General features: G+C 49.5%; 1 protein-coding gene across 1 annotated transcript in view; it reads right to left on the bottom strand.

Moving 5' to 3' along the window:
- Window positions 1–16,105, bottom strand: part of FGF11 (fibroblast growth factor 11) — a 668,532-nt gene extending 652,427 nt beyond the window's left edge. Inside the window, exon 1 of the mRNA XM_069644469.1 lies at window positions 12,098–16,105. Within this exon, the coding sequence (XP_069500570.1) occupies window positions 12,098–12,290 (193 nt within the window). The 5' untranslated portion in view covers window positions 12,291–16,105. The remainder of the gene's footprint in view (window positions 1–12,097) is intronic.
- Between the last annotated feature and the right edge of the window lie 281 nt (window positions 16,106–16,386).

Raw genomic sequence — 16,386 nt, 5'->3', positions numbered from 1 at the left:
GCCAGCTGTTTTGGACTACAAATCCCATCCGCCCTAACCAGCATTGTCAGTGATGAGGGCTCATGAGAGTTGTAGTTCAAAACGTCTGGAGAGCCAAAGGTTGCAGACCCCCTAGCTGAAGTTAGCAGTGAGACAGCTCAGCGAGTTGCCACTCGTTTTGATCTCTGGCATCCCCCCTGTTGTGTGACTGGATCTGGCATGTGCCTTGAAGCAGAGAAACTGGCTAGGTGTCAGTCAGTGCAACATGTTAAGTGTCTCTTCAACATAATCATGGCTGCACCGTTTGGTCAAACCGTGTGAAACTAGTCAAATCACGGATTGACTGCATCTGAGTTCGCTTATCTGGCCAAAAAAGGAGAGTAGTCAGAAACAGGGTGCCCTCCACAGCGCTGAGCGTTAAGCGGGGCGTTTCCACTGAGCAGCAATTCAGATCAGGTCAAAATATCGATTTCAAAATAAAGTAAGAGCGAAATACTGTCTGCTAAGTATATGATATGTAGACATGACTAGGTGCTTTCTGAAGTGTAGCATGGAGGTTGGGGTGTTAATAATAGAAATCCAGGGCATTTAATAGCGCGTCGATAGCTGAAATAACTTTTTGGGGGTCGATATTTGCAATTACTGTTTTTGTAGTGTAGACATTATGACATAAACCATACTAAATCCATCGTGCCTGCCGCTCCATTTTTAGGCGTAGATTAAACATTTGAATCCCACATTCCTGCTCTGTGGGGGCAGGGATTAGTCTGGGATTTCTAGTTTATGGAGTCACAGGGAGGGATCACCCTTTAACGTGTGCCAGAAAAGTCCTCGTGCTTTCTGGCATTTTGCCGCGAAGCCCTTGCACTGGCCAATACTAGGCACCCAAAGCAAGCCCTACGCACCTTCAAAACATGAACTGGGCTGTAAATAGCACCTCGCGCAGCCTATGCGTCCAAAATATCAACAAAGCTTTCTCTAGGAAAAGCAGTAAACCTCTATGCTTCCAGCCTTAGTGGGTTGCCGTGCATAGTGTGGCGGCGGGGCTGCTAGCCAGGGGTCAGGTCCTAAAAAGAAAAGTGTGGGGGGGGGGGGCTCGTTAACAACTGCAATGGGATGTGATATCACCAGAAATTAGCCTATCAAGGTGAACTATGCACATTTCATTTAATTGGCGTGCCTGCGAGCACACATGGGCCCCATCACGAGTTGGACCGTAGCCCTTAAATACGGTGGTAACACTATTACCGCTGCATTTAGGGGTTGGCCCAATCACGAGTTGGGTGGTAAGTGTGAGTTTTACCTCTGCTGGAGGTAAACATCTCCACCTACTGCCCATTTTGGGCGCTATTAGCACAGCGCTAATTGCACCGGCGCCAATAGCGCCATGAAACCCCCATTGGGTTCAATGGGATCAATGGGGAATGGATAACTACAGCTATGCCGCTACTCGTGATCCGGCGCTAATAGCGCCAGAGTAACAGTAATGCTATTTGCATTGGCGGTATCCTGGTGGTATTACTGGCGAGATACCGCCAAGGCCCTGATGAGGCTCATTGTGCTGCAGTGTCGTGGGGGTTGCAAAGTGCTGTTTAAGGTGCCAACACTTCGAATAAGTAATGTCATTTGTTTAGCGCCTTTTCCCATTGGTACGGCCTCAAGGCTCTGTAGGTGAATGCCCTTGGGGACCGAGATCCAAGTCATGGGAAATTCATCAGAGAAGTTGAGAAGGCGTGTGTGCATAGATTAGTTGTGTAGGGCAGGGGCAGACTGTTAGTGTTGGTCAGGGCAGCAGGGTTCTTACTCTGCTTTTGTTGCTTTTTCCTCATGATTGTTGGACGGCGGTGTCGCGGGCATCTTCAGAATTCAATGCCTCTGCTGTGAGTGACGTTAGGTCAAGGGACTGGAGGGCTGTGAAACCTCCTGTCTCCATGGTCGAAGACCTAGACGAGAGGCCAGCAAGCACTGGCAAATCTTATGATTCCTGGCTAGGGATGATGGGAGTTGTAGTCCAGAACATCTGGAGAGCCCAAGGTTGCAGACCCCTGGGCTAGACCGACCTACTAGGGTTTTGGCGAGCGGGCAAGAGAAATGCTGATGTTGAAAGAAGATCGTGCCTTGGCGCCCGTGTCCGATGTGTAGGGCACTTGGCTGGGGCGGTTTTTGGCGACAGCGGGCAGGTCCTGTGCCTCATTCACTGCCTGTCATTGTGCTCCATGGGGAGCGGGGAGGGAGTTGTATTTTTTGTTTTTTGTTCACAATGTTTTTTGGGACAGATTTAAAAAGTTGGTGCATGATTAAAGGTGAGTGTTATTCTTAAACAGTGTTTTTTGCCCTGTTTATGGCAAGGGCAGGTAAGCATTTTTTATTGATTTTTTTAGTGTCATAGATTTGATCATGTTGGTGTTTATTTGGTTTGTGCGCGGGGTGTAAGATGTGTTTCATTTGGACTTTAGGACAGGGCAGGCATGGCACGTTTTAGCAGTTTATAAAAGAGGTGCTCTTTTCGTGTTATTCTGCTTGAGAGTTTTTTTGTGTGTGTAGTAGTATTTGGTAATATGTCCTGTGCGGGTGTTATGGTGATATAACATTTTTTTTCCAAACTGGGGCAAAGTTCTGTTTTTAACTTCGACGTCAACCCCATTGCTAAAAGGCACTTTACGTTGGCCAAAAAATGTTAAGATTTCGGACCCGATTCGGGGATTTTCTTACACGCTTCAAAGTGATTTTGCACTGCTGAAAAGAGAGTTTGCACTGCTGCCACAAACCCTGATTCATGAAACTGTGCAAAGTGTATTTTTGCAGTGCAAAGTCAGTGCAAAGTCATTTTGTACGGCAGTGCAAAGTCACTTTGAAACGTGCAAAAAATTCCATCAATCAGGCCACTTCGTCTTTGGAAGCGATACTGGTGAAATACCGGAATTGGACTGGTGATAGCACCTTGGAATTACCTGGTTTGTTCAGGTCATGAACTCAATGCGACTGCCGTAACTGTGCTGCTTTTAGCCCTGGTATCGTACCAGTCTTGACAACTTGTCAAATTCTGTCATTGTGCCAACACCAGGACCATTGATTTGATTCGCTTGTCATTGCGCAATCACGCACCCTGCGCGGGTGGTTCAATCAGCGCACAGTGGATTGTGTGGTCAGCACAAGGGTATCAGCCAAAAAAAATTGAATACGAAAATACGATAATTTGTGATCTTACCAAACACAAAAACAGAGTGGTACATAACAGAGTAGACAAAACATCGAAAAATGCTGAATTATTGTTTCGTTTTTTATTTCGGAGGTTCCCCCCCCCCGCAAGTCCCCTTTTTTTCAACATTTAACAGCCATCTCAACCCTATTGAGACCCATTTTATCCCTTTACCCCACTGTATTTAATCTTTTCTGTGTTTTTCAGTGTTATTGTCCTCCCTGTTATGTTTTATTGGCACTAAAATGACCGGATACCAAAATTACCTAAGAAGAAAATACCTAATTTTTAAGGTCGAGTTTGATGGGGATTTTTGTATGTTTTTATTAAAATATAGGTGGGGTGGGGTAAGGGTATACGTTAATGTAGGGGGAAGTGTGGGGGGGCAAGGAGTCTCTCCCGCATTATTAAAAAAAAGGGAGAAAAAAAACAAAAGTAATTTTTGCTTTTCGACCCCAAAAAATTCAGTAATTTCTAATTAGGTATTTTGTTTTGGTTATTTCATGGATAACCCAGCACAAGTGACCAGCAGTTGAAAAAAAAACGGATGTTCTATGAGCATCCCATCCCAGCTCGACTTGCTACTTGTTTGCAGGTTGGTTATAGTAGATTGGACTCAACAGGCACAGGCCGCTCCTCCCTGTCTACAAGCCAGCCAATAGTACGCTGTATCTCAGAGAAAGGAATTTAGTGCACGCTCCCTCCAATAGGCTTCACCCTTGCGAAACGCCAACACATTAGGGCATTTTCAGCACAATTTGCCTTCTCAAATCTGGAACTGACAGCTGGGGATAAACATTCCTGGGAAAGGGGAGGCAAGGCCAGCTTGTGACGTATTCACTGACCATAACAGGCACTGGCCTTTATTGAGAACTTGGCATAATGGACACCAGCATTGAGATGCTATATGGATGTAACGATGACTGGCAATTAGGTGCCAAGTGATAATAATGGAAATGCCAATGCTGTGGTAAAGGTCCTGATGCAAACAGACACATGTGTACTATCTGGGCATACGAAAAACTGGCAATGATGTGCTAACTGGACATACACAAATGGTAAATGCACACACTAATGAGCTAACTGCATACTAAAAACTGGCAATGGTGTGCTAACTGAATATACAAAAATGGTAAATGCACAAACTAATGCGCTAACTGCATACTACAAACAGGCAATGGCGTTCTAACTAGGCAGACACAAATGGTGAAAGCGCAAACGAATGTGCTAACTGGATACTGAAAACTGGCAATGGTGTGCTAACTGAATATACAAAAATAGTAAATACACACACTAATGTGCTAACTGTATACTAACAACTGGCTATGGTGTGCTAACTGAATATACAAAAATGGTAAATACACATACTAATGTGCTAACTACATACTAAAAACTGGCAATTGTGTGCTAACTGGATAAACAACAATGGTAAATGCACAAACTAATGTGCTAACAGCATACTACAAACAGGCAATGGCGTACTAACTAGGCATACACAAATGGTAAATGCGCACACTGATGTGCTAACTGCATAATAAAAACTGGCAATGCAGTGCTAACTGGACATACACAAATGGTAAATACACAAGCGAATGTGCTAACTGCATATTACAAACTGGCAATGGTGTGCTAACTGGATATACAAGAATGGTAAATACACACAGTAATGTGCTAACTAAAATCTGGCAATGGTGTGCTAACTAGATATACACGAATGGTAAATACACAAACTAATGTGCTAACTGCATACTACAAACATGCAATGGTGTGCTAAGTGGATATACAAGAATGGTAAATGCACAAACGAATGTGCTACCTGCATACTAAAACTGGCAATTATGTTCTACGTGTATATTATGTAAATTGAATACAATTCGCTGAAAGAGCATAAAATGAAGTGCCCATGCTGTGCTAAATAGCATGATGAAAACATGCAAGTGGAATTAATGTGATGTTCTAATTATGCATAGTGTAAACTAATCATTTTGTGGGGAATGGACTTAATGGACTTTGGCTACTATTGTTAATTAACTGGGTCTAGTTTCCAATCTGGACATAATGAAAACTGGTCATGATGAGCGAACTACAAGTAATCAAAACCGGCAACGATCTCTTCATTGGCCACACTGCACCCTGGTGAAGATGTGCTAAATGTTTTTTATATACAAGTCGGTGAAATTACCAGAGTGTCATAATATGAAGTCTAATGCTGTGGTAAATGGTGTATGGACATGTGTGCTACATGGGCATGATGTAAACTTCCAAGGATGTGTTATGTGTTCATGTTAAGATGTGACCGCTCGACATAACAAGAACGGCCAGCAATATTCTAATTAAGCATTCTTGAAGCAGGCAAATATGTTATCTGTTGGCATCATATGATGGTATAATTTGACACAATTTAAATAGGCAGTGATGTAATTATGGCGCATAATGCCATGATGTGACAACTGGGTAGAATGGAAAGTGGGAATTATTTGCCACGTGGGTATATTCTGGTGTGTTAATTGGGCACAAGGAGGTAGGAAATGTGGGCTAAATGGGTGGAATTGAAAGGTCCCTTGGTGTGTCAACTAGGCCCTATGGAAACTGGCCATGATGTTCTAAATGACAAATATAAACTGAGAATCATACGCTGAGTGGGTGTCATGAAACCCGTCAATGATGCGCCAACTATGCAGTGGCACGAGCGTGCAAGCTGGGTGTGAGGCACAACACCCTTGAAATGCTTAAAGGACCTAATAAAAACAGGCCATGATTTGCTAAATAGATATAATGTAAACTAGCCATGATCTGCTTAGGAAATACTGAAACTAAAAAGGATGTGATAACTGCATAAAATGTTACCTGGCATCAAAATAATAACTGGGTATAAGCTAACTTGGAAATAGCATGCTTACTGTGCATGTTGGAAATCCGTAGTTATCTGCTGGATGGGAATATTGAAACAGGCAACAATGTATATATACACATTATGGAAGGCAGCAATGATGTGCTAACTGTGCCTAATGGAACCTGGCCGCTCTGAAAGAAGAACATGCATTAATTAAATTAATGGACCTGTTAGAGTAGCAATTCATATGCATGGTGAAAACTGAATCCCATAATGTTACTCTAGTTAGGGTCGTGAGCCCTGGTAATAAGCTTCTTTTGGAGTGCCAAGATGGCGTCTTGACTCCTGTTCGGTTGGATTGCCACGTTGCTACGACCCTTAGAGAAAAGGGTCTTTAAGCAGATGTCTTCTGGAGACCTTGCTTGCTTTCTGCCCGAAAATTCAGAGGGCTGTCTTTTTATTGCGGTGCAAACCTTGTCACACGGGTCATGTTTGGTCTGTTCCGCCCATGCACCTGCAATTATTTATTAATTTATTTGTCGGTCTATAGCGCGCCGGAGCTCGCAGGCATCAGGGCGCAGAGGAATGACAATGCCATAGCTTTGAGTCAGGCGCATTGATTTACGGGTACCCAGTGGGGGCCCTTTGGGGCAAGCGTCATGTGATAGACCTGCAGCGCACAAGGGGCACATGTATTGGCTCCTCCCGTTGAACTTGCCTAAATATCTCACATAGAGTGTATCCCCACTGGTGGGAGTGGAAAAAAGGAACTAGGGGTACTCAGGCTGCATCCCAAAAAGGAGGGAGTGAGGTGGTCGGCCAAATGGAAGCGCGAGTGGGATGAGGGAGTGACCAGGATCACGGCTTTGGCTCAAATTGTTGGATTTCAAGGCCTACCGTAATATGATCTAACGTGGTTTACTTACTAGAAACACACATTGCATAATGGAGCCACATGACAACATGTAAATCCTTTTAGCAACATGTTCAGCCAAAATAATATCATTGTGGCTTTAACGTTCACATCCTGAGTGGTGAACTATAAGTCCCAGAATGCAAGATAATGCCGAACAGAAACATCTAGTTAACCCCACTGTACTCAGTGATTTAAGACATGTAATAAAAGGAGTTGTGTAATAAACAAAGGTAGATATTCAGATTCTGCGCCGAAACTTGCCGCACATCAATACTCATGATGTTGAAAAGATTTGATTAGTGACTTAAAGCAACTTTATTTTTTTGCATGTCAAGACAAAGCTTTAAAAGTGTGCTTTGTGTTGTTCCCTTTAACTATCACAGATTTGCAAGGTAACTGGTGCTTTGCAGGGTCGCTGAGTTGGAAATGGTCCTTCATGCACGTGAAAGGCTCTGCCACTGATAACATAAATGCGTTTGCAACCTGAGCACCTTAATGACCTGCAGAGCCATGGACGGGGTGTGTGTGTGACTACGGAGCTGTGACTTTGGAAACTGGCAGTGCTTGAATGTCCGGCCTGAGCCGATTCTATATTGGGCTCAGGGAAACACAAAGCATCCTTCTTGAGCCTTTGAACTAAAGGTACGCTCTGTAAAAATGAAAAGAACTAGTAGTACAGCGTACCACTGATTTACATTACACTTCAATTGCTGGCGTATCCAGAAGGAGAGTGCCAATGGCGCTGGAACTGTAGTCCTAATATTCATCCTAATACGAGTGTATTAGACTTCTTCTGGTCGGGAAAGGGCGTCCATACTTTTCTGGAGAGGATCACCTGGGATCTCCCCGACTCTTGATCTGGGTGCATGAACTTTGAACACATCACATATGCGCAGAGCGACTCCTCTTCGGGATCCGTCGGGTGCTCAAGGATCCTGGGGTGAGGAGATGTGCCCCACTGGTGGGTACTGAAGCGATAGTGCAAGGATGGCCATCTCTTCCATCTGCCAGACTCGTGCAAGTGAACCCCAGCCCTTCTATGACCACTATGAGGGCGCACTTCTTACATGCAAGCCGTGGCACCCCACAACGAAGGGTCACCATTGGAGGGCGGATGTCATCTTGGGTGAGTCCTGGGAGGTTTCCATAGCACAGGGTGCCAATGAATAAGGTGTCAGCCTTGCTCTACCCCACCTCACAGTGCAGCTGATTGGGTAGAGTGCCTACTGAGGGGGTAATCACTTTGTGTGGTAGGAGGAAGCGCCCTGGGCTGTGGCCCCGTCTGTCTGTCTCGTTCAGTCCTAGTTACATGGATCGCTCACCTAGTGTCCCGCCCAGTGCTGCACCCATTCATTTCCCTCACGCTCCCTCGTCCTCGCATTCTTCCCCTTAATGATGATGATGAATTTATAAAGCGCTCGTTCGCCAAAAGCACTCGTTCGCCAATAGCGCTCATTCGCCAAAAGCGCTCGTTCGCCAATAGCGCTCGTTCGCCAAAAGGCATCCTGGCGCTGATGCAGAAGCCACCATCAGTAGTGCAACGTACAAACCCAAAGTATTTCATTCAAACAGATACGTCTTCAACTGCCTATGGAAGGAAAGTTGCTCCGAAGTGTCCCGGAGAGAAAGAGGAAGCCCATTCCACATCTCCGCAGCAGCCACTGAAAAAGTCCACCGCCAACTCCGGAGAGGCGCACCCGTGGAGCCAAAATTCCACAAATGCGGCCAGCGAACTCAAGGGCCAATTCGGGACATAGGGAACGAAACGTGTTCCTTAGGTATTCTGGCCCAGAGACATAGAAGGCCCGGCGCACAATACACAGAGCTTTAAACTGAACCCTTTTGATCACTGGTACTATGGGAGGCATGGGAGTGCGGTTAGAGACACGAACCACAAGCCTCGCTGCTGTGTTCTGCAAGACCTGCAGACGCCGGATTAAATACCGAGGCTGAGCCAGGTAGAGGGAGTTGCAGTAGTCAGTAGTGCTCCGAACAAGTACCGCCACCACCGCTGGACTGGGACAAGCGCCAACGAAGCTGGGCAAAAAAGAAGGGGTCCATTGAGCAGACGCCGAGGAAGAACACACCACCAGGATCTCGGTTTTATCCCCATTCAGTTTAAGCCACTTGTGGTCCACTCACCTCCCTGTGTCCTTAAGGCACCCTTCACTCACCCTTTCTCCTCCCTCACTCCTCCTTCCTTGCTCCTCCCTCACTTACCTTTCCATGTTTCTCCCTCACCTACCCTTCCTTTCCTCTCACTTAACCATCCTTCTTCCCCACTCACCTTTCTTATAACCATACTCACCATCTCAATTCCTCACTCACTCTTTTTACTCCCTAACTCAGACTCTCTTCTCAATGCTCACTCTCCAATTTACCTCATTCCCCCTTCCTTCACTCTTGCTCACCCTCCCTTCTCACTCACTCTACTTAGTCCCTAACTCGGCCTCTCTTGTTCACGCTCACCCTCCCATTTACCTCATCCCCCTTCCTTCTGCCTTGCTCACCCTCCCTTCTCACTCACTCTACTTAGTCCCTAACTCTGCCTCTGTTGTTCACGCTCACCCTCCCATTACCCTCATTCCCCCTTCCTTCTCCCTTGCTCACCCTCCCTTCTCCTCACTCACTCTTATTATTCCCTAACTCAGCCTATCTTCTCCACGATCACCCTCCCATTTCTCTAACCCCCCTTCCTTTCCTTTGCTCACCCTCTCTTCTCCTCACCCACTCTTCTTACTCAATAACTCAGCCCCTCTTCTACTTGCTCACCCTCCCATTTCCCCCATGGCACCTTCCTTACTCACCCTTCCTACACCCTAACTGGTCTCCCTTCTCCAATGCTCACCCTTTTTTCTCCCTCACCCATCCTTCCTCCTCCCCTACTCAGCCTCCCTTCTCCTCACTCTTCTTACTCGTTTAGTCACTCTTCCTTGTCACTCTCTCGCCATTTCTTCTGCATACCAACCCATCCTTCTCACTCACTCGGCCTTCCTACTCTTCTCTACACCGGACCCCTTTATCTATAGTGTCTCTGCTTCCTTTACCATTTGTAGCAGTCACTTGTTCTCTGCAATAATCTTTCTTTCCCTCTTTCCCTTTCTTTCTTTCTTTCTCAATTGTTTCTTTTCTTCCCACCATAGTTTGTCCTTATTTTCCGATGGGAGAGATCTGTTCAAGTGATTTTACTCGATTGTAAAACTAGGGGTTTCTGAGAAGTATTCTCTCTCTCTCCTTTCTCTCTCTCTTTCTCTCTCTCTCTCTCTCCCCTCTCTCTCTCTCTCTCTCTCTCTCTCTTTATCTCTATCTCTATCTCTCTCCCCTCCCTATATCTCTCCCCTCTCTCCTCTCTATCTATATACCTCTCTCTTTTGTCTCTGCCCCCTATCTCCACACTCTCTTTCTCTCTATCTCTCTCTCCCCCTCTCTCTCTCTCTCCCTTCCTCATTCTCTATCTGCTGATTCGCACGTTCTGTCTCTCTGCCTATGTCTCTCTCTCCCTGCCTATGTCTCTCTCTCTACCTCTGTCTCCCTGTCTATGTCTCTCTCTCGCTGCCTATGTCTCTCTCTCCCTGCCTATGTCTCTCTCTATACCTATGTCTCCCTGCCGTTGTCTCTCTCTCTCTACCTATGTCTCCCTGCCTATGTTTCTCTCTCCCTGCCTATGTCTCTCTCTCCCTGCCTATGTCTCTCTCTCCCTGCCTATGTCTCTCTCTATACCTATGTCTCCCTGCCGTTGTCTCTCTCTCTCTCTCTCTCTCTCTCTCTCTCTCTCTCTCTCTCTACCTCTCTCTCCCTGCCTATGTCTCTCTCTCCCTGCCTATGTCTCTCTCTCCCTGCCTGTCTCTCTCTCCCTGCCTATGTCTCTCTCTCTATACCTATGTCTCCCTGCCGTTGTCTCTCTCTCTCTACCTATGTCTCCCTGCCTATGTCTCTCTTCCTCTGCCTATGTCACTCTCTCTATACCTATGTCTCCCTGCCACGTCTCTCTCTCCCTGCCTATGTCTCTCTCTCTGCCTATGTGTCTCTGCCTGTGTCTGTCTGTTTCTCTCTCATTCTGTTCATCTGGCTCCCTACAGGGAAAATAAGAGCGCCCTGAAGCAGGCTGCTCCCCATTATTACGCCCCAAATAAAACAATTGGCAAATGTACCCTTTCATTCCTCATTTTTAGTTTGAGCTATTAGGTGGAACTTGCGCCCCCTATAAGCCAAAACTATTGTAATAGAGTACAGCTAAGGAGAGATGGCAAATGAGGAGGGACACACAGCTGGTAGGTGTTGTTTGGTTATGTGGCCACCCTTTGATTGCCCATGGCCATGCTAATCCCTATGGCCATTCCCATCCCCGTCTCCCAAAACTCTTTGAGCTTTCTTCAAAGAAGCCTTACCATCTAACTGTGCATTTAAAGTGCCTGCCAGTGTTTTTTAAAAGCAGTCTTCTGAGGGTTCAATTGGAGCTGTACCACTGGTACGTGTGTGATAAAAAATATATATTAACCAGGTCTGCCTTCAGCCGCTCGATTTATAGGCACTATGTGTGTCCAGCACTGAAGTTCTGTTAAGAACAAGCATTGGCAAAGCCAACAGTTTTGTCTTGTGTATAAATATTAAACATTAGCCAGGCACTGCTATTAGATGTCCAGGTACTCACACCATGTCTCACCTGCCACTACCAATGACCAATTACTACCACTACGGCTGTGCCTGGTAAGTACCTTTGCCATGCCTACCCCAAAGCCCAACGTGTTGGCATTGCTAATGCTTGTTGGTTCTGTGTGTGATTGGCTCCTCTCATGGCTTCCACTTTTGAATAGCGCTTTCTTCCTCCTCTCCTCTCCTCCGCCTCTTCCCTTCCTTTCCTTCTTCGCTGCCCCCGTTTCCCCTGCTTTCCCACTCACCCCCAGATCTCTCTCTCTGCCGCCCCAGGACCCTTTCCTGGAGGCTGCAGAAAGAGGAACAGATATGACAATAAAAGCCTGTGGGCTCCGGCGTGATATAAATCGATAAATAAATAAATAAATCAAACAAACAAATGCATACTATTTATCATCGTTACTCATATATTATAACAGGCTACACTCTTGGAAGTGAACGGTCCCTTGGCATCCTTAGCAGGCACTACCCCGGGAAAGCCCCCCTCTCCCTCTACCCCCCAGCCGCGCCCCCTCACCTGGAGTCTTGTCCAGCTGCCCCCCGCGGGCCCCGCAGAGGCGCACCTTGGACACCAGGAGGAGCAGGTGCTTCTGGCACAGGGACTTGGTGCCCCTCGGGCAGACCTTGCGCTGGGCTGGCGCCGGCCGGCTCACCACGGCTTCCCGGGTCTCTCTCTTCTGCCGGATCAAGGTGCTGGCGAGGGCGGCCATGGCAGTGCCATGCAGGGGCCGGCGAGAGGAAGCCCCCCCTCTCTGCTCTAAGATCGCCCAAGGAGCGGCTCCTGGACAGCTGTGGGATGGAACGCTCACGGGGCTAACGCACCTGCTACGGAGAGGTGTGTGTGCGGTCTTCAAGTGGCAGGTTTGTATTCCGCCAGTGCTGACTCATCGCTCGTTCTCCTGGGGTCGGTAATTGCGCACAGTTGACATGACACGCGCGGATTAAGCTCTGGGAGACAGCGGCTTGGGTTCTGTCAATGGCGCTCACATCCCCGCGTTTCGTCCAGCATTCCCTGGTGAAGTCATCTTTGGCACAATGCAGGTGTTAAGGACACTTGCCATCAATGCGGGAGAGGGGGGGGGGCGCAGATCATGGTAACGCACAGACCCAGGACACTGTCCAATCCTGCCACAGTGCCTTACGAAACTTGGCGGCTCCTTGGTCTTGGCTGCCACCTCGCTACGTACAGTGCCCACGAGGGCTACGTGGAATTGGGAGCTCGATCAGGGTCTGGCCAACTCTCCAACATCCTGAACAAGAGGAAGATTAGGGGTGCTCCATAAACTCCCAATCCACAGTGTGCCTGGGCGCAGAATTGCGGCGATACTCCAGCGTCTTCCCAAGATCCATCTGCCAAGACCCTGGAAGTGTCCTCAAGGAGAGCAGAGTCCCTCGAGGCAGAGGAGGGGCCCTGGGGTAGCAGACAATCCTGGAGGCAAGAAGGAACCGTGTAGGTATAGGGGAACCCCTAGAGGTAGGGAGAGATCCTGGAACAAAGTTAGACGTCCTGGAGGGACCTTGGATGTACAGGAGGAACCCTAGAGGTAGAGGAGGGACCCTAGAGGTAGAGGAGAAACCCTAGAGGCAGGGTCGGATCCTGGAAGTAGCGGACAATCCTGGAGGCAGGAAGGCACCCTGGAGGTAGAGGGGGAACCCTAGAGATAGGGAGGGATCCTGGAACTAAGGTAGGGTTCCTGGACCTTGGATGACCAGGAGGAACCCTGGGAACAGAGGAGGGACTGTGCAGGCAGAGGAGAAACCCTGGAGGCAGAGGAGGAACCCTGGAGGTAGAGGAGGCACCCTAGAGGTAGGGAGGGATCCTGGAACTAAGGTAGGGTTCCTGGACCTTGGATGACCAGGAGGAACCCTAGGAACAGAGGAGGGACTGTGCAGGCAGAGGAGAAACCCTGGAGGCAGAGGAGGAACCCTAGAGGTAGAGGAGGAACCCTGGAGGTAGGGAGAGATCCTGGAACTACGTTAGGGATCCTAGAGGGACCTTGGATGTATAGGAGGAACCCTATAGATAGAGGAGAAACCCTAGAGGCAGGGACGGATCCTGGAAGTAGTGGAAAATACTGGAGGCAAGAAGGAACCCTGGAGGTAGAGGGGGAATCCTAGAGGTAGGGAGGGATCCTGGAACTAAGGTAGGGTTCCTGCACCTTGGATGACCAGGAGGAACCCTAGGAACAGAGGAGGAACTGTGCAGGCAGAGGAGAAACCCTGGAGGCAGAGGAAGAACCCTGGAGGTAGAGGAGGAACCCTAGAGGTAGTGAAGGATCCTGGAATTAAAGTAGGGATCCTGGAGGGACCTTGAATGTAAAGGAGGAAGCCTGGAGGCAGAGGAGGAATCCTGAGGTAGGGAAGGGATCCTGGAACTAAAGTAGAGGTCCTGGAAGTAGAGAGGGATCTCAGAGGTAGATGAGCAACCCCAGAGAAGGGGAAGGGATCCTGGATTTAAGGGAGGGATCCTGAAGGGCGATCCTGGAAGTAGAGGAGGAACCCAATGCGCACAGGGGGGATCCTGGTGGTAAGGTAGGGGTCCCTGGAGGTAAAGGGGGAACCACAGTGTTGGGGAGGGTTCCTGGATTCAAGGGAGGGGTCCTAGAGGTGGGGGTCTTGGAAGTAGAGGAGGAGCCCTAGGGGTACAGGAGGGATCCTGGAGGTAAGGTAGGGGTCCCTGGAGGTAGAGGAGGAACCCTAGAGGTAGGGGAGGGATCCTGGATTTAAGGGAGGTGTCCTGGAGGTTGGGAATCCTGGAAGTAGAGGAGAGACCTCAGAGGTAGAGGATCAACCCAAGAGGAAGGGGAGGGATCCTGGAGCAATGGGGTATCCTGGGGGTGTGGAGGGATCCAGAAAAATCATGGAGGTACGAGAGGGACCTTGGAAATGAGCAATGGATGCTGGAGTTGGTGGCGGAAGACCAGGGCTTAGGGAGGGATCCTGGAGGTAAGTTAACAACTGTTGGTGGTGGAGGAGATGGGCCTTAACAATAGGGGAAGGTATGGATTCTGGATGAAGTCTTGGGAGCCTTCAGGGAGGGGAGGGGAGGGGTCAAGCAGGGAAAGGCTGGATTCTGGAGGTTGTTGAGGGATCCTGTTAGTAGGCGATTGGATCGATCCTAGAGGTAAGGGATCGACCCGAAAGATGAAGCTATGGATCCTGGAGATGGAGATGGAGTATCCTTGGGCAGGAGAGTGGATGGGTCCTGGGAGAGGGTGAGGGATTGGGTCACGGGGGTGGCGGAGTGGGGTTATCCTGGCGGCAGGTGATGGGATGGGCCATGGGGGTGGCGGAGTGGGATTATCCTGGCGGCAGGTGATGGGATGGGACACGGAGGTGGGAGAATGGATGTATTCTGGGGGCAGTTGAGGGGATGGGTCACTGAGGTGGGGGAGTGGATGTATCCTGGGGGTAGGTGATGGGATGGGTCACGGAGGTGGGGGAGTGGATGTACCCTGGGGGCAGGTGATGTGATGGGTAATGGAGGTGGGGAAGAGGATGTATTGCGTGAGGCAGGTGAGGGGATGGGTCACGGGGGTGGGGGAGGGGATGTATCCCGGGGGAAAGGTGATGGGATGGGGCAGGCGAGGGGATGGGTCACAGAGGTGTGGGAGTAGATGTATGCTGAGGGGCAGGTGAGGTGATGGGTCACGGAGGTGGGGGAGTGAATGTATCCTGGGGGCAGGTGATGGGATGGGTCACGCAGTTGGGGGAGTGGATGTATACAGGGGACAGGTAAGGGGGTGGGTCACGGAGGTGGGGGAGTGGATATATTCTGAGGGCAGGTTATGGGATGGGTCACTTGGGTGGGGGAATTGATGCATTTTGCGGGGCAGGTGCTGGGATGTGTCACGGGGGTGGTGGAGTGGACGTATCCTAGGGGAACAAGGGGATGGGTCATGGGGGTGGAGGAGTGGATGTATTCTGCGGGCCAGATGATGGGATGGGTCACGGAAGTGGTGGAATTGAAGTATTTTGCGGGGCAGGTGCTGGGATGGCTCACGGGGTGGGGGAGTGGACGTATCCTAGGGCAGATGATGGGATAGGTCACGGAAGCGGGGGAGTGGATGTATCCTGCGGGCAGGTGAGGGGATGGATCACGGAAGCGGGGGAGTGGATGTATCCTGCGGGCAGGTGAGGGGATGAGTCACGGGCGTGGGGGAGGCACTGTATCCAGGGGTCAAGTGGGGGAATGGGTCACGGACGGAGGGACGGGTGGTGCAGGGGTCGCAGCTTGGCGGTAGCAGAGGGGCTCCCCTGATAGAATGCCGGGGACACCGCCCACGGGGGAGAGGAGGCGCAGGGATTTCCCCGGCGCTGCTGCTCCAGTCTGCGCAGGAGTGTGAGCTCTGCAGGTTGGGGATGGGCGCCCTTCAAATCCCGCCGAGGGATGGAGCGGCAGCCCTGCGCATTGAAGCTCTCCCTCGACGCTGCCTCGGCCTCTCTCTCTCCCGCTGCTATCTCTCGATCTCTTTTCCTCCCTCTGGATATTTCTCTGTGCCGGTCTCCTCCTGTCTCCCTCCTTCTCGCAGTGCCTCGCACACCTCTGTCCCCGAGTCGCCCCCTCCCGCACCCCTACCCCCGTCCCACCCCCGCCCGCAGCGCACGGAGAGTCTCTGGAATCGCAACCTGTCTCCCCGTGACCGTTTCCATTTCTGATCTCTCTTCACCGTCTTTCCTGATCCATGTCCACTGTGTCTACCGCATCCCCTCCCAGCCATTTACCACACAGCCATTCCCTCCCATTCAAGTCTCCTTCACACTTCCTTTCCCGCCCAGCTTCTCCCCCAGCCAGTTACTCCCGCC

The sequence above is a fragment of the Ambystoma mexicanum genome, chromosome 1p, assembly GCF_040938575.1.
Source record: "Ambystoma mexicanum isolate Mex_15411 chromosome 1p, UKY_AmexF1_1, whole genome shotgun sequence".
Lineage (NCBI taxonomy): Eukaryota > Metazoa > Chordata > Amphibia > Caudata > Ambystomatidae > Ambystoma > Ambystoma mexicanum.
The sequence above is the reverse complement of the archived record's forward strand: the minus strand, read 5'-3'. Positions and strand labels throughout refer to the sequence as shown.